Source organism: Lepidochelys kempii, chromosome 1 (genome assembly GCF_965140265.1).
Source record: "Lepidochelys kempii isolate rLepKem1 chromosome 1, rLepKem1.hap2, whole genome shotgun sequence".
NCBI classification, from domain to species: Eukaryota; Metazoa; Chordata; order Testudines; family Cheloniidae; genus Lepidochelys; species Lepidochelys kempii.
Window position 1 is genome coordinate 344,905,766 of NC_133256.1, and position 27,969 is coordinate 344,933,734.

A 27,969-nucleotide genomic window follows, 5' to 3' on the forward strand; every position below is an offset into this window, starting at 1 on the left:
TGTCTGCAAAACCTGTAGACATATCTTCACTGCTACAATGATCAACAACCCCCTTTGAAGATCCATGGGGCCTACACATGCCTGTTACCACAGATGGTGTCCCTCAAACCTCAGATCTTGGCCTCCTGTAACCCTGTCACTGAAGGACAAGATCAGAGGCCAAGAATGGATGAAGGCATGACTCAGAGATTCATGGGGATGCTGTTATCAACTTGTGACCACTGACAAATCCCTTGGGGGAGGGTTCTGAAGGACTGATCACAGGCCAGAGCCCTTGCTGGAAGTGGAGTGATCTCTGGTAAGCTCATTAGCAGGCATGTAGGTTCTTTGATTGTTTTTAATACGTTTTCTCTGCAATGCTTTTACCTATGGTAATTGCACTGTTATCACTTCTGAGGCAAAGGCAGCCAAAGCAGGGCTGCTGAGGCAATCTGACTTGCTAGGGAACTCAGAGTATACGCAAGGGTCTGTGCAACCTGGAAATACACTGGTCAGGAGGGAGAGAGATGCGGACTCCACCCAAGGGAGGTGACAGCTGGGGTGCTGAAGGCCTAAGAGTAGATGCCCATGCTGGACCATTGGGGGTAGGGGGGGCGGGGAGAGGTGCAGTTGCCCTGAACTGTGACAATGCAAATTACTTCCCCTCCTCCATTTCCCTTGTCAGTAAATCTCACTTTTTTTTTTTTATCATCCTGGCCTTTGCAGCTGCTGATTTATGTTCACTGTAATGAACGAGGCTCCACAAAAATGAACTGTGCTGTCAGGTGTGATTTATGACCATCTTTACTGCTCGCAGAATCATCTTCTTCCCCTCTTGTTTAATTTAGTGACAGGAGCCGGTTTTATACCTCAAAAGCAACCAGGACTTAGATCTCCAAAGGAACCTTAAGGTTTTCTTTTTGCTTTACAAGTCCCTTGTTCCTTTGACCCCCACAGTGGGAAGGGCTGAAGACAGACTGAAGTCATGAATAAACACTAGTACACTCCCTAAAAGGCAAAGATTTCACGCTAAAACCTCGAGCTTTTATGAATGAAGAGCCCAGCAGATAGGGACGTATTAATCAGACCTCGGCAATGTTAGGGGAGAAAGATGATTTGTTCGATTAGAGATTGTTAGACTCCATAACTGCTGTGGAATTAAGTGCAGCTATTAAATGTCTAATATGTGGGATTTATAGGTGTGTATGTTAACCGTGAAATTACAGGCAGGCTTTGAAGAGGTATCTTCGTGAGCACATTAGCCCTTTATAAAGTGATTGAGCCTTCACTCGTGTATAGAAGGACCTCCAACATCTGCTTTTTTTATCCACTCACGGTCCCCACTACTCAGCTTTACTAGAGGAAAGCCTGTCTGAGGGTCTGCCTTCGGTCGTCAGTGGGCAGCAAGAGCCAAGCAGCAGGGGCTGAACAAAGCACTTTTGAGGTGCGGCTGCGCACCAAGCTTTTCAGGTGTCAGAAGCTTGACTTTCAGCAGGGACGTTGATATTTAGACACCTCAGGAAGAGGCCCGATTTTCAGATGTGCCGAGCGCTCAGCAGTTCCCACCTTAAACACTGGCCCACTTAGCGAGTTGGCTCAATAGGGACTTAGGCCTCTAAATTTAGGCACCCAACTTCTGAGAATCTGGGCTCATGCGTGAGGTGTTGCATCCCTGATCATCTTGACTAATAGCCATGACAGGTTGCATCCCTGATCATCTTGGCTAATAGCCATTGCTGGACCTCTTCTCCATGAACTTATCTAATTTTTTGAACCCTGTTATACTTTTGCCAGCTCAACATCTCATGGCAATGAGTTCCACAGGTTAACTGTGTATTGTGTGAGGTGGAGTTTTGCTTCTAAGGGATAGGCCAGGGGTGGGAGAAGGCCACGGGACGGATGTAGGGGCTGTAACAATACAGGATTCTAAGACAACATTAGGATGACAATGACTCTATATCCATATGCTTGGTCCTAGCCCTTCAAAGAAACCTGTTGCACCCTGCCAGTTTGCTACCTGGGTGAGGTTCCTTTCCAAAACTTTGGTCATATGGCTAGGGTGCGACTCAGGACACCTGGGTTCAATTCTCTGTGCCCCCGTTCATCATCTGTAAACTGGGGTGACTAGCACTGCCCTACGTTACAGGGCTGTTCTGTGTAGAGCATGAGACCCCCAGGCCCCATTGTAATAAGAGGAGAAAGAGATATCTGTGATGGGTAGGCTGATAAGGATTGTGTTAAATCTGAGTTTAGAACAAGCTAAAGTAGCCACTGCTCTCTTTAGAGCAATTAGAGCAATTAGCAACTTTAGAGCAATTAGCTTTAGAGAAACTTTAGAGCAATTAGCTTTCAAATCAGCCTTACCCTCCCAGCTAGAAAACTAAAGAGCTTGGTTTTCAGCTCCCACTGACTTCAAGTAGAGATGGGGAGGTTCTGCCCCACTGGAAAATAAACCTAGTTTCCACCACCCAGTTCTGACTCTGATTCAGCTGCCATCCTCTGTTCCTCCTGAGTGCGAGTTCTTTACTGATGGGCAGTCCAGATCCTCCAGAATGGGATCTGGTAGCAGCAGGAAGGTCGGGGCTCCTTGATTGCTCAGCGTTCATTTTTGTTTGCAAGCCAGCACTGAGACCAGTTACTGACCTTCCGGACTGAGCTGGGGCACACTGTCATTCGCAAACGCTGGGGCTGGCTGGCTGCTCCCCGGAGGGAAGGTTAACCCTGAAACCAGAGAGCCTGCTCTGAAGCCCACCTGTCGAAGGCAGTATGACTTCAAGGCAGCAGGACGTGGGCTACTTCCCTTAGCAAAGTGTGCTCAGCAGAAGGAACATACAACAACAAAAGTCACAGTCAGCAGTCACAACAAAAGCTAAGGGTCAGGAGCAGATTTATTTAACAATAGAAAAACCTCAAACCTAAATCTCTACTTCCATTAAGAAAGCATTTCAGATCTTTGGGGTTGGGCTTTTTCAAGTGTCTATTTGCATATGCGCTAAATCACTGTCGGTCATTCAAGTATACAATTTAAAAACAAGTCCCCTACCCCTACCGTGAGGACACTGACAGCTGACAGAGTGTCTCTAGATAGTCCAGGTTGTCTCACCATTTTCCTTCCCCTCTGCCTCTCATGAGTTTATAAAGACTATCACTTAGAGATACTAGAATACCGGAGGGAAGCCATCCCTACTGGTGTCTGGTGATAACTACTCTGCAACACCTAGACTGTCTTGTAAACAGAGATAGATGTAAAAACATCCTGGTGATTTCATTCAAATAAAATCCAGATACAGAGCATGGCAAAAAAACTGCATCACATGAAACAGGAGACCACATACAGTGTAGCTGATAAATGAGAGCAGCCTGTGTACAAATACATTACATTCACGTTTACACTTGCTAAGCTATTGTTTGGCTAGCTACAGTGAACCCAAACAACTTGAGCCACATTCACGGCTAGTGTAAACTGGTTCCATGTGGAGTGGAGGCCAGTGCTGAATTTGACTCCATGTCTCAGCCCCATGCCAGATTTTCACTCTTTGATCTACAAGCTTTACTGCTGCTCTAACACTGAATTCTACTTGTGCTGAACACATTCCCTGCTCTGAGTCTGTGTAAAAAGCTTTCCCCTGCTCCGTGATGAAGATCAAGGTGGAAATCTTACTTCTGGGCTCGTCTTTCCCAAGGTATGTATATACCAGCTGACGAGCAGAAGCAGGGTTTAAACCAAGTTATTTGTGGGAAGGAGGGATAGACCTTCCAGTGAACATGCAGGCTTATTCTCCCCCTGCCTGAGAAAATACTTTGAAAACCATGTGCCGTTTGGGGCACTCCAAAGGCAGGAAGTTTTGCTCCTCAGAGATATTGCTCTGAGTCAGCAGATGCCAACTCCATCCGGCTATGGGCGGCTTCACAGTTACAGGAAAGAATGAACTTCAAAGGCAGCGAATCCCTTCCCGTCCACTTGAACACTGATTGTAACATCGGGGTGTTTGCTTGTGTGCTGTTCTCTGACAAATTAGAGGAGCAGCCAGTGGAACAAGTCTTGTTGTCAAACTCAAAGAGCGTTAGGAACAGTGGAGCGTGAAAAGGATAGGCTGGCTGATTATGCCCCTTTCATTTAGTCTGTGTTATAAGCAGACACTTTCAATAGCACAGGAAGGAAGGAAGCTGTAAATTAGTTTGACCAGCTGCTCAAAGTCAAGACAGCTGAAAATGGGGAGCTAATCCGGCTATGGAACAGTTCTAGGAAGTGGCATTGCAAGCTTCCCCACAAGGCACCAGCTGTGACCTCTGGGGACCTCTGCTAAAGGTCATCACAGTGGCTAATTCAGTCCTTGTTCTCTGCTGAGACAGCCAAAGGCTGCCACCCTCAGAGCTACTTATGATGGCTTTCGCTCTTCTGCTATCACGGCTTATTCTAGCCAGATGCTCAGCTAGCTGCCTGTGGGCAGTAAATGTAATCTAATATGGGAACGTGTTGGCTTTGTATTCAGATTGGTTTATGCCTCTTAACATTCACCCATTAGCAGAGTCCCGGCAGTGTACTCACTTGCGGGTTTGTTACTGCACATTTATCTTTCCTCCTTGCTCCTAAAAAGGACAATACAGAACCCTGCCACTATTAATTCTCTATTGCTACAACCCCTGTGCAAGCTCATTCCTGAACACTGCTGGCCAGGTCTACCACAATGCACAGAACTTGTCTGTGCACTTGCAGCCAAACAGGAGGATACGCACATCCAAAGCCTCACATGGGGGGGTAGAAATGGCACGGCACAAAGAACTGGCACACCCAAATCAAAGCGAGGATCGGAAAGGTTGGCTCCTTGACCTTGCCAAGTCATTTAGCAGGACACTAAGTGGAAGCCATCTTTATGGACCTGATGTCACAAGAGCGCCACCCCTGGTTGATTCAGAGGCTTAAGCAGCAGCAGCAGCAGAGGGGGAAAGAGTGGTGAACACAGGGAAAGCTCCATGTTAGACCTGAGCAGTAACTTCACCATGGGATTCAGAGGACAGTCAACCATGCAAAGGCCTTCAACATGGTTGACTGCATCTGAGCCCTTCGGGGGAAACACCTGTAATTTCACTGGGCATGTCACTCAGCAGGGTGGTTCTCCTCTGCAAATGGAATGTAAAAGAGGCACCTTCTGATTGAAGAGATCTGTTCTCTGGCTGCACTCAGGAACACAAACAAAGCCTCTACTCTTAGCCACGCAGAGCCGACAGCCTCCAGCTCACTCACTCTTGGCTATTGCATCTTGTGCTCCAGTAGAATAGTCTATATTCTAAACAGTCTCATCTTGACAAACCCACTGGACTCGGGTTGCTAGGAGTCACTGGGGCTCTAATTTGGCCTGCAAAACCCTTCCGGTCCAGCTGGGTTCTTTGGATCAGGGCTGGCTTTACTATGCTAGCCATTAGGATGGGAAAAGCGACCTGTGAACTGGACACACTGACCAGGACGGAGTCCCCGGTGCCATTTGTCACCTGCGCTTTAAAAGGTGACCTGCAAAATGAAACTGAGTCAAGCCCTGATCTTACGTATGTCCGGAGCAGGAGACCAGGACAACAGCGTGACTGACCTTTTAAATGTCTTTCCCAGCTCAGTGACACTCTCTCACACGTCTGGGCTCACTGAAGAGCCCACAACGAGATATCCCAAATGGAGAGTCTTGTTGCAGGCTCTGCGCCGGTGCAGAATGCATCCTTCCTAGCCACGTGCACCGAGCCAAGAACGGCAGAGGACTTCACAGAGGGAGCAGGAGACTTGGGAAGAGTCGGTAGCCGCAGCAGTTTTGAATGCCCCCTGCAGCTAGGGAGCCAGCCCAGAAGCCGGGGCTTGGCATCCATGCTTTGCGATTGAACTTTACAACGCTGCGCTGGGCATTAGCGGCACCAGGCTGCGAGTAAGGTAATGAGAATGGTAATGGACAGCAGCCAAAGAGTAAAATCAGACAGGTGGGGAGGGAGGGTGGGCCGACAGCACCACAGGCAGGGGGCCAGTGCCAGGCCAGCGTCTAACAGACGCATCTTACCTTTACAGTATTAAAAATTTTAAAAGGACCATTTTAAAATGAAACGGGCTGCGAGCCGAACTCACTAAACTCGTTCTCTACATGTTCCCCACAGCTTGGCGCAGCCAGCAGCTACTCTGTATTACAGAAACGACCCCTCTTGCAGTGGAGTCCCTGGTGCTCTGCCCTGGAAAACCATAAAAAAAAAAAGTCCTTTCTGAGACGATCCTTTACTCCTTCTTGGCCTCCTTCTTCTGTTTGGCCAGCAGAGGCCCCAGGCTGGTCCACACTTCGGTGTACATCAGCGTGCCCACAAAGACAAAGAGGGTGCCCAGCCAGTGCCAGGCGGTGAAGGGGTTCTTGAAGTACAGGATGGAGAAGATGAGGCTGACAAACTTGCGCAGCGTCACCACCAGGGTGACGGTCAGGGAGGTGCACTCCGTGGTGAGGATGAAGACTCCCCGAATGCACACATATCTGGGTGGGGCAAGTTAAGGGCACAGCGAGTGGAGAGAAGCGCAAGCCGGTGGTTGGCCGTTTGAGAACATGGGGGCCTTGGGTGGGTCCAGTGGACAGATTAAGCCCTCAGGAAAGTGAAACGGATAGCACCAGCTTGAGCCAGGGACAGTGCAGCTAAGTGCTACTTCCCGACCTGCAGAACCCCTGCCATTCCAACCCTGAGCTCCTCCTGCCCAGCTCTGCCAATGCCCCTCCAGCCTGACCCACAGTCCCTCCTCCTGGCCTCTCCCCACACACAGAGCTCTGCCTATGCCCCTCAATCCTGCCCCCCGCCCCACCCTCCTATTCCAGTACTGCTCTCCCCGCACACACAGCTCTGCTGATGCCCCTCCGTCCTGACCTGCAACCCTCCTTCCACTCCCTGCTCTTCCAGCCATGGGCCCCCACTCAGCTCTGCTAAACTCACTCCAGTCCTGCAGCGCCCCCCAGGCCTTCTGTCCCTGTCGCCCAACCCAGTTCTGCGAAGGCCTCTCACCCCTGAAGGAAGCTAGGTTTGCTCATGTTCTTTTAATGCTAAAATATTTCTTATTTGCCCATCTAGCTTGTTCTTCCTCCCTGTTTCATGGTTTCTGTACAGACACTGCCCCTGCTCATAGCCATGACAGATATTCACAGGTGCTTCTCCTGCTGCCCCAATCGCCTACAGTCTGAAGGCTCATCTGCCCCACATAGCTGCAAAGGCACCTCAAAGCTACCCCCTCCCCAGGTTCCAGCCATCCATTCATGCACAATCCAAACTAGCCAATGGAGCACGGCTGGGAGATCTTTCTGCTCCTTTGCTCTATGCCCTGTTCCCGGAAGCTGGGTTTGCAGGCTCTCTGGTAATTCCTACCAACGTCCATGCACCTTTACAGCTCTCCCAATACAAGGGATGATACGATGTCCTTCAACAGAGGCCAAACCCTAGGAGATTCAGGATCTCTACCATGCACCTTTAAGTATAAGAGCTAGTAGCCTCATTCCTCACATTCAGGGCTAGACTTATGTGACTTAAGGCCACCAGCCACAAGGGAATACTCAAGATCCACCCCTGCCCCCACCCGGAAAGAACTGACTTTAAAGAGAGGCACAAAATTTGTTCTCCTCTTCTGAGCCCTTAACATGTTTCCATAGCCGTTTGCAGTGCCTATATGAATCCCCCCACTCCTCGACACCAGCCAGAGCTCTCGGAGAATCCAGCCATCATAATCTCAGAACCAAACACAGAGCTAGAGAAGCCGCTCTCTTAAAGAAGGGTTAAAAAGTTGCACTGATGTGCTGACAGCACCTGCTCAAGACCAGGGAGGCTAAATCTAAGAGCTATCAATCCTCCTGCTGCAGGGCATAAGCTGATAAACAGCAGGAGTGGAGAAGTTTCTTCCCCTCCACGCCCCCTTGCTAGAATACAGGAGGGATGTGTTTAAGGAGGTTTTTTTTTTTTTTTTTACCAAGAGGCTTGTGAAGCAGTAGAAAGGCTCCTCACTGGGGTGCAGAGGGAATAGTGAAACAAGGACCGATAGCTGGGGCGGGGGGGGGGGGGGGGGAATTTCTAAGACAAAGGGGTGGTAGAATTTCGACACAGAGCCAGCCGGCTGCCTTTTTCGGGGGATCGGGAAGCTTCTCACTGATCCATCTTTCCCCTTCCCCGGGACAGGCAAGAGTATTTGTATTCACAGGAATATTTCCACCCTCCTCTGACCCAGTAAGTGTAGAGGACAAAGGTAGAGTTCAATGATAGGTAAGTAGAGTTGCTTAAGTGCTAAAGCCAGTCAGTTGTCAAGTCATTCCACACACACAGGACCCTAGGCTAGCTTCTGCTGCTACTTGACTCAAATTATATATGCACAGCTGTCTGGATCTCTTTCCAAATTTCCTCTGAAGTATCCTGCAGTGGCTGCTGTCACAGAGAAGGATACTGGTCTAGGTGGAGTATTGGTTTGCTGCAGTGCAATGGGAGGTGGCATATTGTACTAGATGAACCATTGTTGCTTTATACGCAGGTGCACACAAGTTGCCATTGCAGAACAGATCAATCCTTGCACAGAGATTGGGAGGGAACAGAAACAGAAACCCCCCTTCCACATAAAGAGCTTACAATAACCGCAAGCCATAGCTCAGCAAACTGCAGGAGCATCTGTCTCACCCCTATATCACCGAGGTGTGTTCATAACAAACAAGCAACCAGAGGGTGCCATTATCGAAATGCTTGGGTCCCTGTCTCTTCTGTTGCCTTCACTCACCGCATTCTGCCTGAATTCAGAGAGCAAGAGCTTCCCTGCCTCACAGGACCCTCTCTGCCTGCCTTTTCCAACTTGACACGCACACTTTCAATAATTATTACCCGTAGAAGTTTAGCTGCTGTGTCCATACCTTACATCAGCTCAAGCGACCTGTCGATGCCTCTGGTCTCTTGGACACAACACGCACGCTGTTTCAGCAGCTGACAGCTCCTCTTGCACATCAGCTCTGAATTCAGGGAGATCTAAGAGCACAAGGCAGGATTTACACAACTGATCTTTTGGCCCCGTTTTCTCAAAACACTTGAATCCCTGCTGCCTGCCCTGGCTCTGCCGCCAGTGTGTTTGAAGGATACTGAGTGACGACGTTCACGACGAGGTAGAACCACATGATAGGTAAGGTCAGCCCGATCCCCGGGACTTGGAATGGCTCTGTGAGGAGAGGGGAAAGAAGAAAGGTCCATGTCTGATCTCAGCCCAGTTTTTAATAGCACAAAACCACAGGCAATGGCAACGAGCCCCCTTCTTGGTGGTCTCAGCAGGGAAGCCTCTCAATTGCATCTCACTCAGGGAGGCCTGCAGGAAAAGCTGTGGGGAGCTTTCATTGCGGCTGACGATGCTGTACCCACGCTAGCGATAAACACACCACAGCTCTGGAGACGGAAGTAACAGCTGCACATGCTCCAGGGGCCCTGGGCCCTACCACCTGGAAAGGGGCCCAGTTCTGGTTCTGATCTAGTGGGTTAACTTGACTTTTATTGCTAGACAGAAACATCATGGTGAGGTGCCATCTCTTACTGCTCGCTGGTGTCTCCTGTTGTATGTGCATTACACACAGAAGCTGGGCAAAGCTTTTGCCGTGATAAGCACCATGAGAGCTGTGCATTTCTGAATTCTCAGCTGAAGACGGGTCCACTATCAAGCAGCTATTGGCGGTGAGAACATGAATCCCAGTTTGCACGTGCTTCTGCAAGTTTTTCGGGGAGGAAAGAAAATCTCACAAAGGCAACACTGTGCTGGCAATACCCCACTGGAAAAGTGTGTGTGAAAAACATGTGTCATTTTCACACAGTTCATCTACCCGGACACGCATCACGGGCTAGAGCAGGGGTGGCCAACCTGTAGCTCCGGAGCCACATGCGGCTCTTCAGAGGTTAATATGCGGCTCCTTGTCTAGGCACCGACTCCGAGGCTGGAGCTATAGGCGCCAACTTTCCAATGGGCCGGGGGGTGCTCACTGCTCAACCCCTGGCTCTGCCACAGGCCCTGCCGTGCCCTGGCTCCTCTCCCCTCCCCTCCCAACCAGAGCCTCCTGCATGCCAGGAAACAGCTGCTTGGGAGGTGCAGGGAGGGAGGGGGAGGCGCTGATTGGTGGGGCTGCCGGTGGGCGGGAGGTGCTGGGAGCAGGTGATGTATTACTGTGGCTCTTTGGCAATGCACATTGGTAAATTCTGCCTCCTTCTCAGGCTCAGGGGGGCCACCCCTGGGCTAGATCCTCAGCTGCTGTAAGCCTCTGCAGCTTCATTGATTCCAATTTCATAGCTACGCCGATTGCAACCAAAGAATCTGGCCTGTTTTGTGCTCATGCCCTGCCCCATGCCAAGGCATCACTTATGTGAATGGTTTAATGAAATCTGTTATCACTTGATTTTCTGAATGGGGAGGAAAAACAGCCCTTCTTTTCCGCTAGATAGAAGGATTTTCATTTTTACATGGCTGTGATTGACGAGGGAAGATGAACTGTGTGTTACAGGGGAACCTGTTTACGAAACATCACGTAGAAAAGTTTTTGGCTGTCAGATAAAATTGGGGATCTGTGTATGTGAGGTGGGGCTTATTTAACAATAACATTCACCAGTTTTCAGGTTTCACTTCTGCATGTAAGTAACTTCATGCACACAAAACAGACCCACTGATTTTGACGGGACTACTGATGATAGATAAAGTTAAGCATGGGTGTATTAGCAGGGTTGGGAACTTGACGAGTTTCTAATCCCTCTGCTGGGTTAAAGCATTCTTCATAGCAATCCACAGATTTAAGTTCAGAAGGGAGCACTGTAATTACTTAGGCTGACCTATATAACCACCAGCCAGAGAGTCTCACCCAGAGATTCCTGCACTGCAGAGAAGCAACAAGTGCATCGACTTGCACAAAGAAAACTCACCAGACTGGCTGAAGAGAACAGCATGGGCGTAGATGTCCGGAGCGAGGAGGAGGAAGCCAGGGAGGGGCAGGGCATGCTATGGCAAGAGACAGAAATTCAATGCAGAGGTCTAAACTGACACCATTCAGAGAATCCACATCAGTACAGGGAGCCAGTGTATGTGCATTTCAACTAATATTAAAGGACAAATGCTTTAACATACTAATTGCCACTACGAGGCTGCCCGTGTATAATCTGAGCTCATGTACAGTTTATCCATCCCTCCGACCCCAAGTGAAAATGATCAGTCACTCTTGGAAGACCAGTCCAGGATTACGACAGGATGAAATGCATTCACTGACCCAGCCCTCAAGTTCTAAAGGGCTGAACACCTGAGCAAGAAGCTTGGGGACAGTTTTTGATCAATGCAGGCCTCATTTCCCCTACCCCCTCTACAGTATAGTAACCTGGCATCATAGGACTTAAAGATGGGAAAGGACCTATTATAAAATCATCATGCAGGATTATTTCCTACAAAACATTTCCTACCGCCGAGCACCGCCAGGGATTGCCCTCATGGCTCTGACCATAGGATCAGGGCCTTCAGGTCTGGATTCTTTCTAAAAAAAGGTTCCATCCGGGCCAGTGGCTCTATCGCATGGAGCAGACTAGAACACTGCATGAAATGTATATTTGAAATACTTTGGTTTGAGATAAAGCCAGCCGTTGCTTACGTTGTAAAACAGTGCCTCCTTGGAATGCTTTCCAAACTGTTTGTAGATGGTCTCTTGAAAGATCCCCATTCTGGCTGACATCAGGAGGGCGAAGGTCAGTGCCACGATTCCTGTAACACAAAAGCAGCCTTACTGTCCTGCCCCAGAGCTTAATAAACCTCACGTCAATCAGCGTAGGCAGATCTCCAGGGCATGACTCGAAACGCAAGAGAATGGGAAAGCCGACAAGAGACTGGTGCCGCAGCCAAAAGATGTTGGGGCCTTTGACTATTTTACCCATGTGACTTAGGCGCTACGTCTCATGGAAAGCCAATAGGGTTTAAGCACCTAAGACCCATTTTCAAAAGTGATTTCGCTGCTTTAGATGTTACCCCCTTGACTGATATCAAAATCTAAAGCCAGCCCCTAGATGGAGTTACTGCCCCACATGCAAAGAGACTAATGATGATATTGGGTTCCTCAAGATATCAACCCCGGCCACTAAAAGCAGCCAGAAAGTGAAGACTGGCCATATTAAACTCTTCAGTGCCAGTTTTCTAAAAAGGTTCCTCCATGGTATATCAGACCCATAAAATACAACCAAGCTTGTAGGTAACTGCTCCCTCATGGGGTAGTCTGCAGTACCTGGGTGAACAAGAAGGCCCTCTATTGTAGGGAGGAATTGGGCCAATACTGTCGGCATACATATGGGGCCAAATACATGCCTGGTTTAAACCTGCTGTAGGCAATGGAGTGACACCCAGGACTGAGACTGTCCTTTGATCTCTAAGCAATTCTTTTACTCCCCCCCTTCAGCTTCAGCGGATGACGGGATGCTGCAATATTTTCAGAAGCCATCATTTTTTGGGTTATTCTCCCATGTCTCTTTCCTACAGGGAGTCTGCTTTACAGAGTTAGGCCCAGATTCTAATCTTGGTTACATCAGTGGCACCTGTCAAATGGAGATCAGACTCTGCCCTGTTTGTACTTAATATGAATCTCTCAAATTCACTGCTGAAAAGTAACCTGGGAAGAGACCTGATAAAGGAGCAACCCAGCTCTGTCACTAACCCACACGAACACTTTGGATACTATTTTTGACCAGCTGGTTGCAAGCAGCTTTTTGCAATGTGATAGGCTTGTATCAACAGGGTGAGAGAGGGCAACGTGATTCTGCTTAAATCGATAGCAGAAATGCAACTGATCCCTGGAGCCGGGCATCCCACCGCTCTCTGCTGCCGTGCAGTTTAAGCACGGCTGCAGGCCTGGAGATCAGCCCCATGAAAGCAACTTCGACCAACATAATTGCAAAGCCAATTAGCGTCACTGCACTTACAGACCTAACAGCCACCACATGAAGACATGGAGTCCGTCCGCTTCACTTAAGCTGGATTTAGAAGCCTACGGAAGGTGGGGACAAGAGAGTCAGATCATTATAATGGATGCAGTTTGGCAGTTTTCAAGGGACTAAGTTTGTCTCTCTGTTCCCAATAGCTGATGGATTGTGTTCCAAACCTACATACACCCAGGGTATCGAAGACAGCCCGGAGTGTCCTTCCTCTGCACCTGTAAGTCCCTTCACTGGTTACAGAGAGTATGTGGTAGTTCTGGCTTTCACCCCTGCTTTAGTGAAATTGGTGGGGTATGGATAGAAGATCAGCAAAGCATCCCTTTCAAAGAAACACACTGGCTGAAGACATATGTCGCTTCCCCTCCCCTCCCTTTATCCTAACTCTTGACTGACTGTGTGGGTTATGATGAAGCGGGTATTTTGAGATATTTGTTGTACTTGGAAAAAATAATCAGTTACCAAGAATAATTAAAAAGTACCATGCTGACACAGCCCGCAGCGTTCTATGAGGTCTTTGAAAGCATTAAACGAGCAATCAGTGCCACCGGAAAGCCTTTGAAAGCCATCCCCAACTGCAGACAATTCTGTGTTTACTTGGAGATTTAGTCACTTTAAATGGATGGGTGAGAGATAACGAGAGAGCTGGCCAGGACTCCGAAGGTCTGGTGAGTGTCCTGAACCAGAGTGGCCCGCTGCTCAGAGATGACAGGTTTCAGAGTAACAGCCGTGTTAGTCTGTATTCGCAAAAAGAAAAGGAGGACTTGTGGCACCTTAGAGACTAACCAATTTATTTGAGCATAAGCTTTCGTGAGCTACAGCTCATTTTATCGGACGCATCCTGTGGAAAGTGTAGAAGATCTTTTTATACACACAAAGCATGAAAAGATGGGTGTTTACCACTACAAAATGGTAAACGCCCATTTTTTCATGCTTTGTGTGTATAAAAAGATCTTCTACACTTTCCACAGTACGCATCCGATGAAGCGAGCTGTAGCTCACGAAAGCTCACGCTCAAATAAATTGGTTAGTCTCTAAGGTGCCACAGGTCCTCCTTTTCTTTTTGCTTAGAGATGGTGAGCTCCTGAGGAAGCCAACAGGAGCTGCAGGTGCACAGCCTCCTTTGCGGGGTAGAAAACAGACTTATCCAAGCGTGCGCCTATTGAAAATGGGATACAGGCTCACACATGCCGATACCCACGCCTGCACTCCATGGCACATGCCGAACTCACAGTATTTGCTGTGAACCTATTAAAGTTAACTTGGATTATTACTTCTAATCTAGTCTAGAAGTACAGCTGTTCAGTGCATCTGGGGATGCATTAATCTCCTGAAATCTGCATTATAAATAAGCAAGGATCCTACAGAACCCAGCCTCTTTCACTGCAGACTAACTGTAAGCAGCTGTCTCTGTGAAAGAGCAACAGGGCTGCTTATAGTTATTGCACAAGGAATCAGGCCTGGCTCCATGAGAATCTTGTAAGTTTTTCCTCTCTACAGGTGCCTGTGAAAGCAGGAGATTGGTCTCCGACCCAGGAGGTCCCTTCCGATTCTACGTTCTGAAGTATATTTTCCCCCATGATAAAGCGTTATTGTCACTGCAAGTCTGCAGTGGGCTTACACACTATTCAAACCCTCAAAACTAGGCCAAATTAAATCAGTTTTCACCAAGACCCTGGAAGGGGCATCTCTCTAAGACCTATCTCCATGGTCAGTTTCAATTTTCTGGACTTACCTCTTTAAAACCTGTTAAACCAAGAAGGAAAAACCTAAAACAAGAAAAGTTGCACACGTGTGTGCATTCTCCTTACCCCGAAACCACACTCTCCTTGCTCACAAAAAATTGCCATCCTGTTTATGCTCAAACTTACCCAAAAAAATAAAAATCACACTTGGTTTCGGGCCAGGCCTGGAAAATTCTAGTTTGAAAAGTGACCAGTTCTGGAAGCTGAGAGCAAGGTTTTTAGATAAGCCACTGCCACTCTAAGCAAAGTCACCACAATGGTTGTGCAACAGGTAATACTCAAATATATTAACCCCAATAATTCTGTTTCCTCTGCAGGTGAAAGTAACTTGATATTCAGTGTGCCCCTTGGAAAAGAAAAAACTAAGCAGCATGTCATAAAAGGCACCTTGAACTAAAAAATAAAAAAAAGGGAAGGCCAGCAAAAATCAGGTGTCTGACTGTGGGAAAGCTCTCTAGGGAAACAGACAAAAATAGGCAGTGTACTTCCTTCCCATTGATACAAAGGGAATTGTCTGATTAAGGCATCCGTGGCAGCTCCTACTGTTAATAGGGCTCACAGCTGCACAGACTCAGACACTTGAAAAGCATTCCTTACCACTTGCTTTGCAGACATTAAAGTGCAGATAAAGATCCCCATGGACACCAGGGCTATGGATGTGTATTTAGACACACTGTATCTGCAACAAGAGAAGAACAGAGAGACTTCAGCATTCTAGTCTCCCCTTTCCAAGCTGGGAGCTTTCACCCAATGCTGCACTGAAGAGGCATTAGGCCTGATTCTGCTCAGTTACCCTGGTGTAAGTCTGGAGTAACTACTGATTGGAAACTATTGAACAGAAGATCCACGGAAAAGCTCTTTCAGTTCTAGCCCTTTCCATGCTCAAAAATTTAAGTGCTCTCTTTCCAAGAACTAGTCCAGGACCAAAGGGTTCCTAGCCCCACTAGATCACAAGATAGGGAGCCTTAAGATCATGTAATTCTGATTACTCTCTTGCTGAGCCACTTACTTTTCATTCGCTGATACCCACACACAGATGGAAAGGTCAGCAGAAAAGAGCTCTTATGGCAAAACCTAGCCTCACTTCCGCCTGGCCCAGCAGCATGTCTCAAGCCCTGGTTCATCAGTGCTAACAGTATCTTTTACATAAACCAGCCACTGGAGGGGGACAAAGACCCACACGCTCCTATTGCGGCAAAACCAAAAGCTTCTTGAAAAATATTTAAGCCGATACCCCACATGGAAGGGAGTCCTACCCAGGCCTCCGCTGGAAGGCTGGTGGCTGCAAAGGGAGTGACAAGGGCTACTGAGTGACAAAGCACTCTCTTCCCTGTCGCTCCTCAGCCACTTACAGTCACACGGCCAGCCCATGATCAGCAACCTGGGATCAACTCTCCTTAACTACTTACCTATCAGTAAGGGGTGATATAGGGCTTAATCGATTAATGATCATAAAACACTGTGCAGCTCAGACAGAAGGTGGTACAGAAATGCAAAGCAATGGTACTGAAATGCTCCCCCTTCAGATACAGCTGGAGCACCAATCCCAGCTTTGATATGGACTCCCTCCCTGACTTCTGGCAAGTCACTTACCTTCAGTGCCTCAGTTTCCCCATCAGTGAGAGGAGGAGAACACTTACACTGGGGAATGACAGATCAAGTCTGAAGTGCATTGCAGATGAACAGGTTTGCACATGTGCCAAATGCTGCTGACTATCAGATGTTGCCCTGACTAAGTCAATAACATACATTTTTTTTCTGATGAAACCGGGAGGTATAATTTACCTTTTTTTCAGAATGATGATACCTAGAACCATGCTCGCTATTAGAGAACCCTGGAGAGGTGGGGGGGAGAGAAAAGCAAAACAAGGTCAGTGTGTCAGGCACCCGCCCAGAAATAGGAACACATTCAACAAGAAATCCTGTGTGCTCTGAACAGTTAAGTACAGTTCACTAATAGAAATAACAGCTTCAAGATAAGGACGGAGAGAGACCAAAATCAGAGAAGGACAGATTCTCATTGGACCCAGAGAAAAGAAGTAATAGGACTTGCGGGCGCAGCAGGGAAATTTAGGTTTTCTCCTTGTTGTATTTACGCTAAAACAGATACAAAGGCAGTTCAGGAAGAGAACAAACTAAGAGAGTTTCTGGCATCAACATTGTGGGGAACAAGCATAGACCCTCTATCTACCTGGGGATGGCTCAGGAATGATAATGTTCAGGTGAGAGAACTACGAGGTTATCTAGCTCAGCGCAGGACTGGTTCCTAGACTGTATCCTCTTTTTATTTTATTTTTTAAACAGTCTAGATTTAAGATGTGTCAAGCCATTGGCCATCCACCGCTTCTCATGGAAGGTTACTCCACAGCTTAGTAAGCGATACCTGATACTCAAGCATTTGATACATTTCCTTTTTGCTTTAATGTAAGTTTACCTTGCCACTTGTTTTGCAGACATTAAAATTTGTGAAACTAACATGGACGGGGCAGCATTTTCTAAACCATGAGGTGCACCCACTAGGTGGGCATGAAGGACTAGCAGCGTGAGCACACACATGCGTGCTGTGTAAGCCTTAATACGGCATGGTGCTGCAGAAGGGAGGAGGTGAGAAGGGTTTAGTTTTCTTAAGGTGGGGCTCAGCTTTCAGGTGACATCTTCTTACCCAAATGATCCTGTTTGTACATTTCATGGCTCATTGGGTTAGTACATCTCCCCATGCTAGTAGTTTTATTATGTCAAAGTGAAGCTCTCCTCCTCAACCAGGCCTGGAGGGAGACTGAACAGACAGGTTCCGCTCCCCTGGGACATTGTGCATGCCCACACTGAGAGAAAGGCTGGCAGAGGTACTCACTGATCTGAAGATCATGTGGAGTGGCATGGCTATGTTTAGATTCAGGGCGTAGTTATTCACTACGCTGACTGTGAAGAACATGGCCACCATGATCAGGTAGTATCTGAAAGGGAAACACAAGGGGCTGGTCAGCAAAGCAAGTTGACGACCGGGAAGTTCCTTCTAGATGTTCTCTCATGCAATGCTCAGGCAGCACTAATCTGGGAGCCCCAGAGACTCAAGTTCTCTGCTCATCCTCCGAGCAGGAAAAGCCCAGGCGGTGCAAGTCTCCCTCTCTTACGTGCAACAGTGCTCCCACATCTGCTCCAGGGTGGGTGGGGAATTCAATCTCCATCATCTCCGTAAGTAGACTGTTGGTGCCAGCAACAGGATCAACTGTGAACAGGCTGGTATTTAGCGATACACTCGGCACCAGTCTGAAACCAAGTCGTTTCACACAGGCCATCAAGTCGCAGGGATCAGAGGTGGAAAAACCCATCAGGTTTTCTAGGCCACACTGCTGCCAATGCAGGATTGTTCCCCACAGAATAAGTGGGGGTAAAAGAAGAATTTTTGCAAGACTTCTTTCCCCACAGATTTCCAGTGGGCCCCACTCATTACCAAACCCAAGAGAGATCCAGTCCCCTAAAAGACACGCTTGCTTACTCAACAGCTACTAACATGTTCCTTAGGAGAGAAGACTCTGAAAGTAGTTTCCTATTAATAGTCCTGGATAAATGAGTTCATATTTTACCAGGCATGACAAGTTCTGAATGAGGCGTTGCTAACTCTGGAAAACGAATGGGGTTTAGACGGACAAAAGGATAAGCTGTTTTATTAAACACGAAGAGATAACAGATATCTAGTCAATTCAAGCCCAGCCAAAGCATTTAAGTCTACTGTACCTTATTGGGATGGCTGGCCGCTTCCTTCCAAAGTTGGCTTCAAAGATAAAACCTTCCACTGCTATAAATAAGAACTGTGCAAATGTCACTATGTTCCCGCATCCTGGAAACTCTCTGGATATGTGGGGAAGAGAGAGAGAAGGAGAAACATGACAACACAGAATATATTGTAACTGAATGCACCCAGGAGGAGACCAGTAGCTTACACACATTCATAGAGCACTTACCAGTGTTTACCATTCTAACACACCAGACAAGCTTACTTAGCATGGTTCTTACATAGCCCTAATCACTGCAGTATAGGTACCTCCACTGTAAATTCATATACAAACTACTCACAAGGATCACTTCACTTATCACTGGGATGTAGCAACCTCTGGGGAGCAGCTTGGAGCTGTTTAACAGTGCACAGCAACACCACTCAGCAGGCTTAAGACAGGAAGTGAAGTAGGATATCATTTTCTTCTATACAGGTTTTTTGACTGCCAGCATCCTTGTATATCTGAGCACCTTACAGTCATGTTATTCACATTGCTTAATGCAGCTGTCACCTGTGGCTCATTCTCTTATCCTTCCCCCAAGAGGAGAACTGTGCATGTGGTGGAAGGTTTGGGTTTGATAAGAAGAGAGATATTCTTTTTTATGTATCTATCTGTGTTTGCTAGAAAAGGCTAGTCAAAATGGTGCACCTTGCACTTGGAGAGGAAGGAGATAAGGTTTAGGATGGTCTTTAGTTCCTGGGGGAGTTTGTTCCAGCCTCAGACAGCCCCTGAGAGAGCTCTGTCTCTTGAAGCGCTTTACCCTCATGGGAGAACGTTTCACTGTGCCGGAGGAGCAGAGCTGTTGCCCAGAGTCCTCACTCTGGAGCGTCAGGCGATCTTTCAGATATCCTTGCCCCTGGCCACTGAACACGCTGAGAAGCAGGCCCGAGACCTTTAGATTGCTATCCATTGGAAACTGCAGTGAAAACTAGGAAAGAGAAACGACTAGCCATTTGGAATTCAGCTAGGACACCAGCGTTACTTACCTTGCGTTTGATTTTTGCAAGAAGGGCTTTGATCTTTAACCACCGTAAGAGGGCAGTGTTTCAGTTTTACATTTCATCAGAAAGATTTGGGCTACGGTAGCACCTCTGTGCTAGGCCCTGTATGAACACAGTAAGTCAGTACGTACAGTGGCATAGGTCCATCTGCCACTATGCTGGGGCATTTGCTCAGTACTGACCCAGAGGGGAGAAAGTGCCACCTATTGGATCACTCATTTAAATGAAGCTTATTGAGATGAGCAAGCATACAAGATACAGTGCAGTCAGACGGACACAGGATCGGGCTTCACAGAAATAATGAATTTTTGTACCAGGTGTCCACTCCATCATATTTGTTTCTACTTGGTAGCAGGTTGCCACATCTTACAGTTACTGTTGTCGCCTCTTTCACTCCTCTCAGAGCCAGACTCAATTTTCCTTCCTTGCATTTCAACAGGAAATCTTTTGAAGAAGCGCTTTTTCCACAGCTCAGGGTTTGGATGGTGGAACGGAAGATGTCTCCGTTTTACTGTGTCACATGGTTAACAGAGCTGTTCCTCCCTGCACTTCCAGTGTCTGATTGCCTGTTATGGAACTGCAAAGAGCCTATGTTCTGTCTCTCACTGAGCTAAGGCAGTCTGATTGGGTGAGGTTTCTGTGTATCACTATTGTTTGCTGTGGGGTTTTTATTGTTTATTTGCTGTTCTTCCTGATGTACTGGATAGGGTCTTGGTTTTAGGGTTGGTGTGTCTTGAACATTCATTTCTGAGGGGGGTTATTTTATATCACTACGTTACCTTGATGCTAAAGAGTGGATGGCTCATTTGGGCTCTTGCTTTAAGTTGTCTGGTATGGGTCTTCTAGTATCTTGGGTGGGGAGTAAGCATAGGGTTACTTGCTATTTATGGCAGTAACGAGGTGTTTGCTTGAGACCTCCCATTCCAGAAATGATCGAGCCCAAACCTGCTTAGCTTGGGAGATCAGACATGACAACAGCATTAAGTGTTTGGTGCACATGGGATATTCAGTGCTGGAGTAGTGTGCTGGGCCCAGGATATCAGCGAGACAATTACTTCTCACCCACCTTGTTTCAGGAAGTGGTATTTAGGCAATGCAGGAACAACTAGAAGGAAGCCAGTTTTTCTTGTTACAGTGTCGGGCTTCCACAAACTATTGGTAGTGAAACACAGAATCCAATCCCTGAGATTCAGGCCCCTGCTGCCCGGTTCTTCTTCTCCCCCCAGGGGCCCAACCATCTCCCTACCCCTGGTGGTCACTAACTCAGGAGTCTGGATCACCGCCAGTGTAATATTCCTCCAATACTTGCCCCTTCAGTGCTCCCATCCCACCACAAGATCTGGAAGTCTAATGCTCCTGCACTAAATATAAAGTCTTGTTGAAATTGTAGAGCTCTGGGAGCAAATGGAGAAACCATAATTAATCTAAGAATCAAGCAATTACTCACAAGGGTGTGACTGTGTCCTGAGGTGAACCAACTACCGGTTGCATAAATCTACTGTGTGTGTGTACACGTGTGTGTGTGTACTGGAATAGCCAGGGCCAACATTCAGAGATTCTCCCAAGGAACTTTGATGCTGGGACAGGACAACATGCAGCTATCACAGAGCATTTGCTAGAGTACATGACTGGCTGGAAGCTCAGATGCAAGAGCAGCCCACTATGCTGTGCCCCTCCCCGCCCAATTGCATGGATGCGTCATGCTGACTGTTGCTAGTTTATAGTCATAGGGGACAACTGAAAGTTGAGTTGACACTTCCCCTTTTCTGACAGTCTCTGAAAACCACCGACCCCTCTGCTGCAACAGAGAAACCAGTGCAAAGGACTCTTGAACATATCTGAGCGCTGGCTGTGACGAGCTAAAACTCTGGTGTTTCAGACTGGAGAGGACCCATTTTTCACTGATTTGCTGTCCAGTTGTGTTTAAGTTGCAAACTCAATTAACAGGAATGTGTAGACAAATATGTTGTTAGCCATTTGTAGGTCTCTATCTGGCCTTTACATTTGGTTCACATCCCAGGATTGGTGTGGGGTGATTTGAGAGGGGCTGGGAAAGAGGAATTACAAGCCTGGTGGGATGCCAGAGTGGTCTCTGACTAGACTAGGATTTGGTCATTCATCTAGTCCATTCCCCTTCACTCTCTCTTGAGCCACAGGAACTCTGCCTCATTGCTCCACAAGTAAAAGTAAGAAGTTAGGGACAAGCCCGGTTCTAAATTGTGTTGACATAAAGCTATCTGCAAATTTTACAAGACAAATACAAATGAAAAACAGACTAACCAGCCACACACCCATATAACAGTATCCTGACACCTTGGCAGGTTTACAGAAAATGGCTAAGAGCCTAGTTATATCAATTAATTTTTTACAGCTATTTTAACTCTACCCAACTAGGCAATTCTCTTTCTTTAGGACAATAATCCTCCAATAAATTTAAATTACATACAAATTGTAAGGCACCAGAAGGCTGGGTGGTTCTGGGTCTCTCATTTTGCTATTACATTAAGATCACGACCCTTTTTTGTTTCACTTCTCTTCCTGCCTTCTAGGAGACTGAATTTTCTCTTCTGGGCAGCCTGGTACAAAGTCCAGAATGCAGGATTTTTCTGTAGCATGGGCTAGAACAATGGCTCTCAACCTTTCCAGTCTACAATACCTCTTACAGGAGTCTGATTTGTCTTGTGTACCCCCTAGTTTCACATCACTTAAAAACTACTTGCTTACAAAATCAGGCATAAAAATACAAAAGCATCACAGTACACTAGTACTGAAAAACTGCTTACTTTTTATTTTTAAAGTTATATGGTAAAAATGAGATCAACTGGAATACAAATATTGTACTTACATTTCAGTGTATAGTATATAGAGAGAGCAGTATAAACAAGTCAGTGTGTGAAATTTTAGTTTCTACTTACTTCACTAGTGATTTTTATGTAGCCTGTTGTAAAACGAGGCAAATATCTAGATGAGTTGATGTACCCCCCCAGAAGACCTCTGCGCACCCCTGGTTGAGAACCACTGGGCTAGAACTCATTACAGAGAACAGCTTTTCAGCCGCCTCTCTGCCCATTCCCAATCACATAACTGTTAGCGTCTGGGAACAACAGCAACTGTCTGGACGAGGTCGCAGGAATCTCTTGAAGCAATTTTGCAGCTGGAAACAACTAGAATAGCCAAAACCATGCAACCAGCCAGCTCTCAGCAGACCATTAGAAAGTGGACCACAGTTTGGGAGTCCTGGCATAATGGACTTGCTCATTCAGTTCATCTCATCCAAGTGGCTGTTCCAATGTATTTCTATCTGTCGTTATGAAGGGACTGGCTACAGTGTCGTGCGCTCTCTCTCTCTCTCTCGCATTATGTATGTGTATATAGAGTACATCACCTGTCAGGCCTCCTTCATACATCATAAAGGAGAAGAGTCCATATGCCCAATTCAAAAAGGGAAAAGTCCTTTTTGCTGGTCACCTTTAAAGAAGTCTGCAGCATGTTGACATCTTACATTTAGTGAGGATGATTTACCTGCAGTGTTCTCAGGTGAAGTTTCAAAACATGGAACTCAACTCTGGTTTGCTAAGTGGATTCATATGGATCTCTTTCTGATACCAAGCGTGATGCTTTGCTACCAGTATCCTCTTCTTTTTAGGTTATCATCTTAAGCTCTGATCCTGCAACCAGATCTATACAACTCATGCCTCTATATAGAGCCTCATTGACTTGGGGCCTTAATTGCTTGAGCAGGGGCTAAGAGGCTTGAAAACCAATCTGTTAGGTTTGTATAGCTTGAAAGCTTGTGTCTCTCACCAACAGCAGTTGGCCCAATAAGAGATTGCAGCGTTGACTCTGAAATTTTCTGGATTTCAACTGCTTGCTTTTTTGATAACCACAAAATCCTCTCTGAGGTTTTCATCCTTTTAAATGGGAAAATCTGAGCTCAGCCTCAACTCTAGCTTAATAAAACACTGCCATATGCCAATAATACTGTATAGCACTTTGCATTTTCAAATACTGTAGGGACATTAAATATAGATTATGTAGGTAAACACTGGCATGTTACTGATGGGGAAACTGAGACACAGAAAGGGGCTGTGACTTGCACAGGAGGCATTACAGTGTTGCCAGCTCTCATGATTTGATCATGAGTCCCGTGATATTTTTAGGGCCCGAGCTCCTTGAGTCATATGAATATATTAAAATCTCTGCTTTCATTTGAAACCCCCTCTCCCCCCCCAAAAAAAACCCCTAAGTTTGCAGAGAAAAACTTGAAAACATGACTCAAGTGCACCCTAAAGGCTCAAAAATGAGAAGGCAAATAAAAACATTAAAAAATAGTATTTCTGAGGGAAAAAAACAAAGACACAAGTGGTTAAGTCAACCATGATGTTCGGTGGTTGATGGTTTGATTTTTGAAAACCTGGGATTGGCCATGCTGCCATGTACAGGGATGTAAACCAGGATAACCTGGCTCTTGACACGGACACACTGGTTGCCTTGGGCACATCACATGCCTGGCCTGATTTTTCTGACGTTCTAAGCACTCACACGTGCCACTGACTTCAGCGGGCGGTTAGTGCTACGGCTGCCTTCAGGGCTGACCCATTGGAGTCTGAACTGGGAACCTTCAAAGCTAAAAGCATTGACTGCTACAACTAGAGGTAAACAGCCAATGCTCCTGAGCTAGGGACTGTAACAATTCATATCCTCTGCAGACCCGCACAGAGGGAGGGAGACCTGACACACACTCACCAGTGGGTTATATGAGCACCTCCAGGGAGGAAAAGAGACAGGTCATTAATTTCTTTGAGCCTCACTTTTCTCATCCACAATATGGGAGTCATGTCACAAACCTACCGCACAGGGGGCTTCCCCCCTCTGCTATCAGAGGATTTTCCTTCACTCACAAGGAACAGTCTCTCCACATATTGCCATCATACGATAATGCTCCCATTTGCAGACCAGGCTCCGGTACCCACCATACGCTCTCCCCTTTCTTCTAACACAAGGGAGACCCCTCATGTCCCATTACACAGCTGTCTCCATCCCCATCCCATGCATGCCCAGGGCTTCCTCTCCCTATTATTTAGAAAACTATTTGCAGCTGTGTATGAGTCATTCTGCAGGAGTGTTGGGAAAAGAAAACAGACACCCCAACACATTTTAAGTTGCTGCTCCTGTTAAAATCTTATGCCCTATCGCTTCAGGTGCATTGCCACAGATGACAGCCCCCTTCTCTTTAATGCAGGCATGCATCCCAGGGGGAACATAGGCTCCAACAGGTGATGCACCCTCTTAAATTGCAGCATGGCCAGAAATTGGGGTCCACCCTGGGCTCCAAGCTTGGTTGTTTAGAGGGCCCAGTCACAAGACTAGGGCACTAGGTAGCCATCTAGCTCCACATTGGGGTGGACTCTGGGATACAGGGCAGCCCCCCTGAATTCAGCATTAGATCTGCCAGATAAGGGATTACAATACTGAATGACAATGGGCTAAGAACCGATCCCCAAGGAACACCACCAGAAACACCTTACTCAATGGCCCCATACATAGGATAGATAGCACGATGCTGAGCTATGGACTGAAATCTGAGGTGGGTCAAAGCACATGGTCGTAACAGTGGGGTGCAGGGTGGCCCCAGAAGCTCTGGGGTGAATCAGAGCCCACAGCCAAAGCTCTGGGCTGCCAGATGCCCATGGCTGGGAAGAGCACCAGGTGACAATACCCACACAAGGTGCAGACTCATCAAAAACTGCTTAGCCCCCCCACCCCCTAGCTTCACAAGTGCCCCCAGCCTGGGCCTTAACCTAGTGACCCCAGCATGGCACTCCCCCACCCCAGCAGGCTGTGCACAGACCAGACCCCACAATCCTAGGGTGCTAACAACTCTCTGGGCCAGATGCCCCCAAGCCTAGGGGACAGCACAAGAACCTTGCCCCCGAAGATGCTACCACTCACCCGGTGGGGAGCCCCCAGGCCAGGGACACTGCCCCTCACCCAGGCAGTGACAATACACCTGGCCAAGCAACACCAGCTCAGAAGCCCTGCCCGCCCCCCCCGCCCAGTAGCCACATCAGGAGCCATGCCCCCCTCCAAACCCAACCCAGCCCAGGAGCCACATCAGGAGCCATGCCCCACTCCAAACCCAACCCAGGAGCCACATCAGGAGACCTGCCCTCCCCCAACCCAGCCCAGCAGCCACATCAAAAGCCCAGCCCCCACCCCCACAAACCCAACCCAGCAGCCCTCCCCCCGCCCCCCCCAAGCCCAGGAGCCCTATCAGGAGACCTTCCCCCTTCCCAGGAGCCCTATCAGGAGACCTGCCCGCCCCCACCACAAACCCAACCCAGCAGCCCTCCCCCCGCCCCCCCCCAAGCCCAGGAGCCATATCAGGAGACCTTCCCCCTTCCCCCAGCCCAGGAGCCCTACCAGGAGACCTGCCCCCCCCAACCCAACCCAGCAGCCCTACCCCCCCACCCCCAACACAGGAGCCCTATGAGGAGACCCGCCCCCCCAACCCAACAGCCCTGCCCCCCCACCCCCAACACAGGAGCCCTATGAGGAGACCCGCCCCCCCAACCCAATCCAGCAGCCCTGCCCCCCCATCCTCAAGAGCCCTATCAGGAGACCTGCCCCCCCACCCCCAATCCAGAAGCCCCATCAGGAGACCTGCCCCCCGCAACCCAACCCAGCAGCCCTGCCCCCCCCATCCTCAAGAACCCCATCAGGAGACCTGCCCCCCACCCCCACCCAGGAGCCCCATCAGGAGACCTGCCCCCCCACCCCCAGCCGCCCTGCCCCCCCACCCAGGAGCCCTATCAGGAGACCTGCCCCCCCCAACCCAACCCAACCCAACAGCCCTGCCCCCCCACCCAGGAGCCCTACCAGGAGACCCGCCCCCAATCCCACCCCACCTGGCCAGCAGCTCCAGGAAAACCACGTTGCTGCAGCAGCCGCTGAAGACCAGCCCGACGGCCAAGGCGCGGCGCATGGTAGCGGCTGGGGGCCCCGCTCCCACGGCCGCGCTGAGCCTCCGGCCGGCCCCAGCGCCATCCCGCCCTGCGGTAGTTCCTCCCCCGCCCGCCTGCCGTGCGTCCCGACGGCCGCCCCGCCCGCGGGGAACTACAGCTCCCAGCACCCCCCGCGCCCGGCTCCCCAGGCGCCGGCGACTTTCCCGCGCGGCTCCGGGCTCCCGGGGGCTGATGGGAGTTGTAGTTCCTCGGCTGCCCGCGCTCCCCTGGCCCTGAGCTCGCCCGGGGGGACGAGCTGTTGTAAAACTGGAGAGGGGGCGGAGGAGGAGGAGGCAGCCAGCCCGCCCCTGGCAGGCAGAGCAGCTCCCCACAAGGAGTGGGAAGGATTTCAGGCCCACAGGTAAAAGCTCACCGGGAGCGAGCCCCTTCTGGGCGGCAAGCTCGCGGGGTGCGTGCCCGCCCCTGGCCTGGAGCGGGAGGGGGACTCGGGCAGAATTCCTGCCCCCCCCCGAGTTTTGCTCGATTGCTGGCTAAGGCTAGGCTGATCAGTGAGCGGATGAGCATTAATGAGCGCGAAAAGCTGGCAAAATGCCGACGGCGCGCTCGGTGCTGTACGGGGCACCGCTCTGGCCTGAAGAGCTTACCGCCTGAACAGGCACAGCCTTCCCCAGTTCCTACCCCCGCTCCCTGGGCCTGACCTTGGTGGGCCGTATTGGGAACGAACACCCTCCTACCCTACACCTTCCACAGAAGGCTCCAGGAGAGACACCTTCTTCCTCTGCTTCTCGCCAGCGAACAGAAGGTCACTGTCCTTTTATCTGAGAATGGCCCGAAAGGACAGACCCCAATGGAACAGCCGGTAACGCCAAAGGCCTTACAGTACGGAGAGGAAACCAAACTGAATCAAAGATCATCAAAATATAAAATCTTACCTAGGCTAAGGTCTGGGTAATGGTCCCTCTAGGGGCCTGATCTCAAGGCTACTGAATTCCTAGGAAAGTCTCCCATTGACTGCAGTGGGCTTTAGATCGGGCGGTGGATGGAGTAACATTTGTTGTTACTTTAGAATGAGCAAGAACAAAATTCTTACATTTTCAGAGCAGCCGTGAGCTTGTACTAGCCCCGTTTCCTGAGAGTGAAGCAAACTCTTTGTTCTTTAACAAGCAAACTAAGATGTCGTGTTCAGGCCACTGTGTTACTACTCTGCCTTAGCAAGAGTCAGAGCTTTACTGCTGCTGAGTTATGTGTCTGCTCCCTGCCACACCAGCCCGTCTGCTTCATCAGCACACTCTTCGACTCTGCCGGTCTAAACCTTGCCTTGCAGGTACCAATCAGGAAACCCCAGAGACGTCTCCCTGCAGTCTCCAGTCCCTCTCATAGGACACTCTCAGAAGTCACCAAGTTCGCTGTCTCCAAAGAGACAGAGCTGTTAGGTTAGCTGAAGACTTACATATCACTTTAATACACAGCACTGAGATGGTTTTGTAGTAAAATCAAGAATAGGTTTATTAATGAAGAACTGAGATTCACATGATACTAAGCAAGA

General features: G+C 48.6%; 1 protein-coding gene across 1 annotated transcript; it reads right to left on the reverse strand.

Annotated features, from left to right (window-relative positions):
- Positions 1-2,849: 2,849 nt before the first annotated feature.
- Positions 2,850-26,528, reverse strand: SLC35B4 (solute carrier family 35 member B4). Its single transcript, XM_073328873.1, has 10 exons — positions 26,367-26,528; positions 18,417-18,530; positions 17,533-17,635; positions 16,467-16,516; positions 15,279-15,360; positions 12,929-12,989; positions 11,610-11,719; positions 10,897-10,972; positions 9,088-9,163; positions 2,850-6,473 (listed from the first exon to the last, which is right to left on the reverse strand). Exons 1-10 carry the CDS (start codon positions 26,441-26,443, stop codon positions 6,227-6,229), a joined length of 996 nt encoding a protein of 331 aa, XP_073184974.1. The 5' UTR covers positions 26,444-26,528; the 3' UTR covers positions 2,850-6,226.
- Positions 26,529-27,969: the final 1,441 nt, after the last annotated feature.

Coding starts and splice junctions, on each gene's coding strand:
- SLC35B4 (XM_073328873.1), bottom strand. CDS start 26,443: ATGCGCCGCGCCTTGGCCGTCGGGCTGGTCTTCAGCGGCTGCTGCAGC. Junction 16,517..17,532: donor TCCACATGATCTTCAGATCA/GTGAGTACCTCT, acceptor CCACCTCTCCAG/GGTTCTCTAATAGCGAGCAT. Junction 10,973..11,609: donor AGGAGGCACTGTTTTACAAC/GTAAGCAACGGC, acceptor CTCTTGCCATAG/CATGCCCTGCCCCTCCCTGG.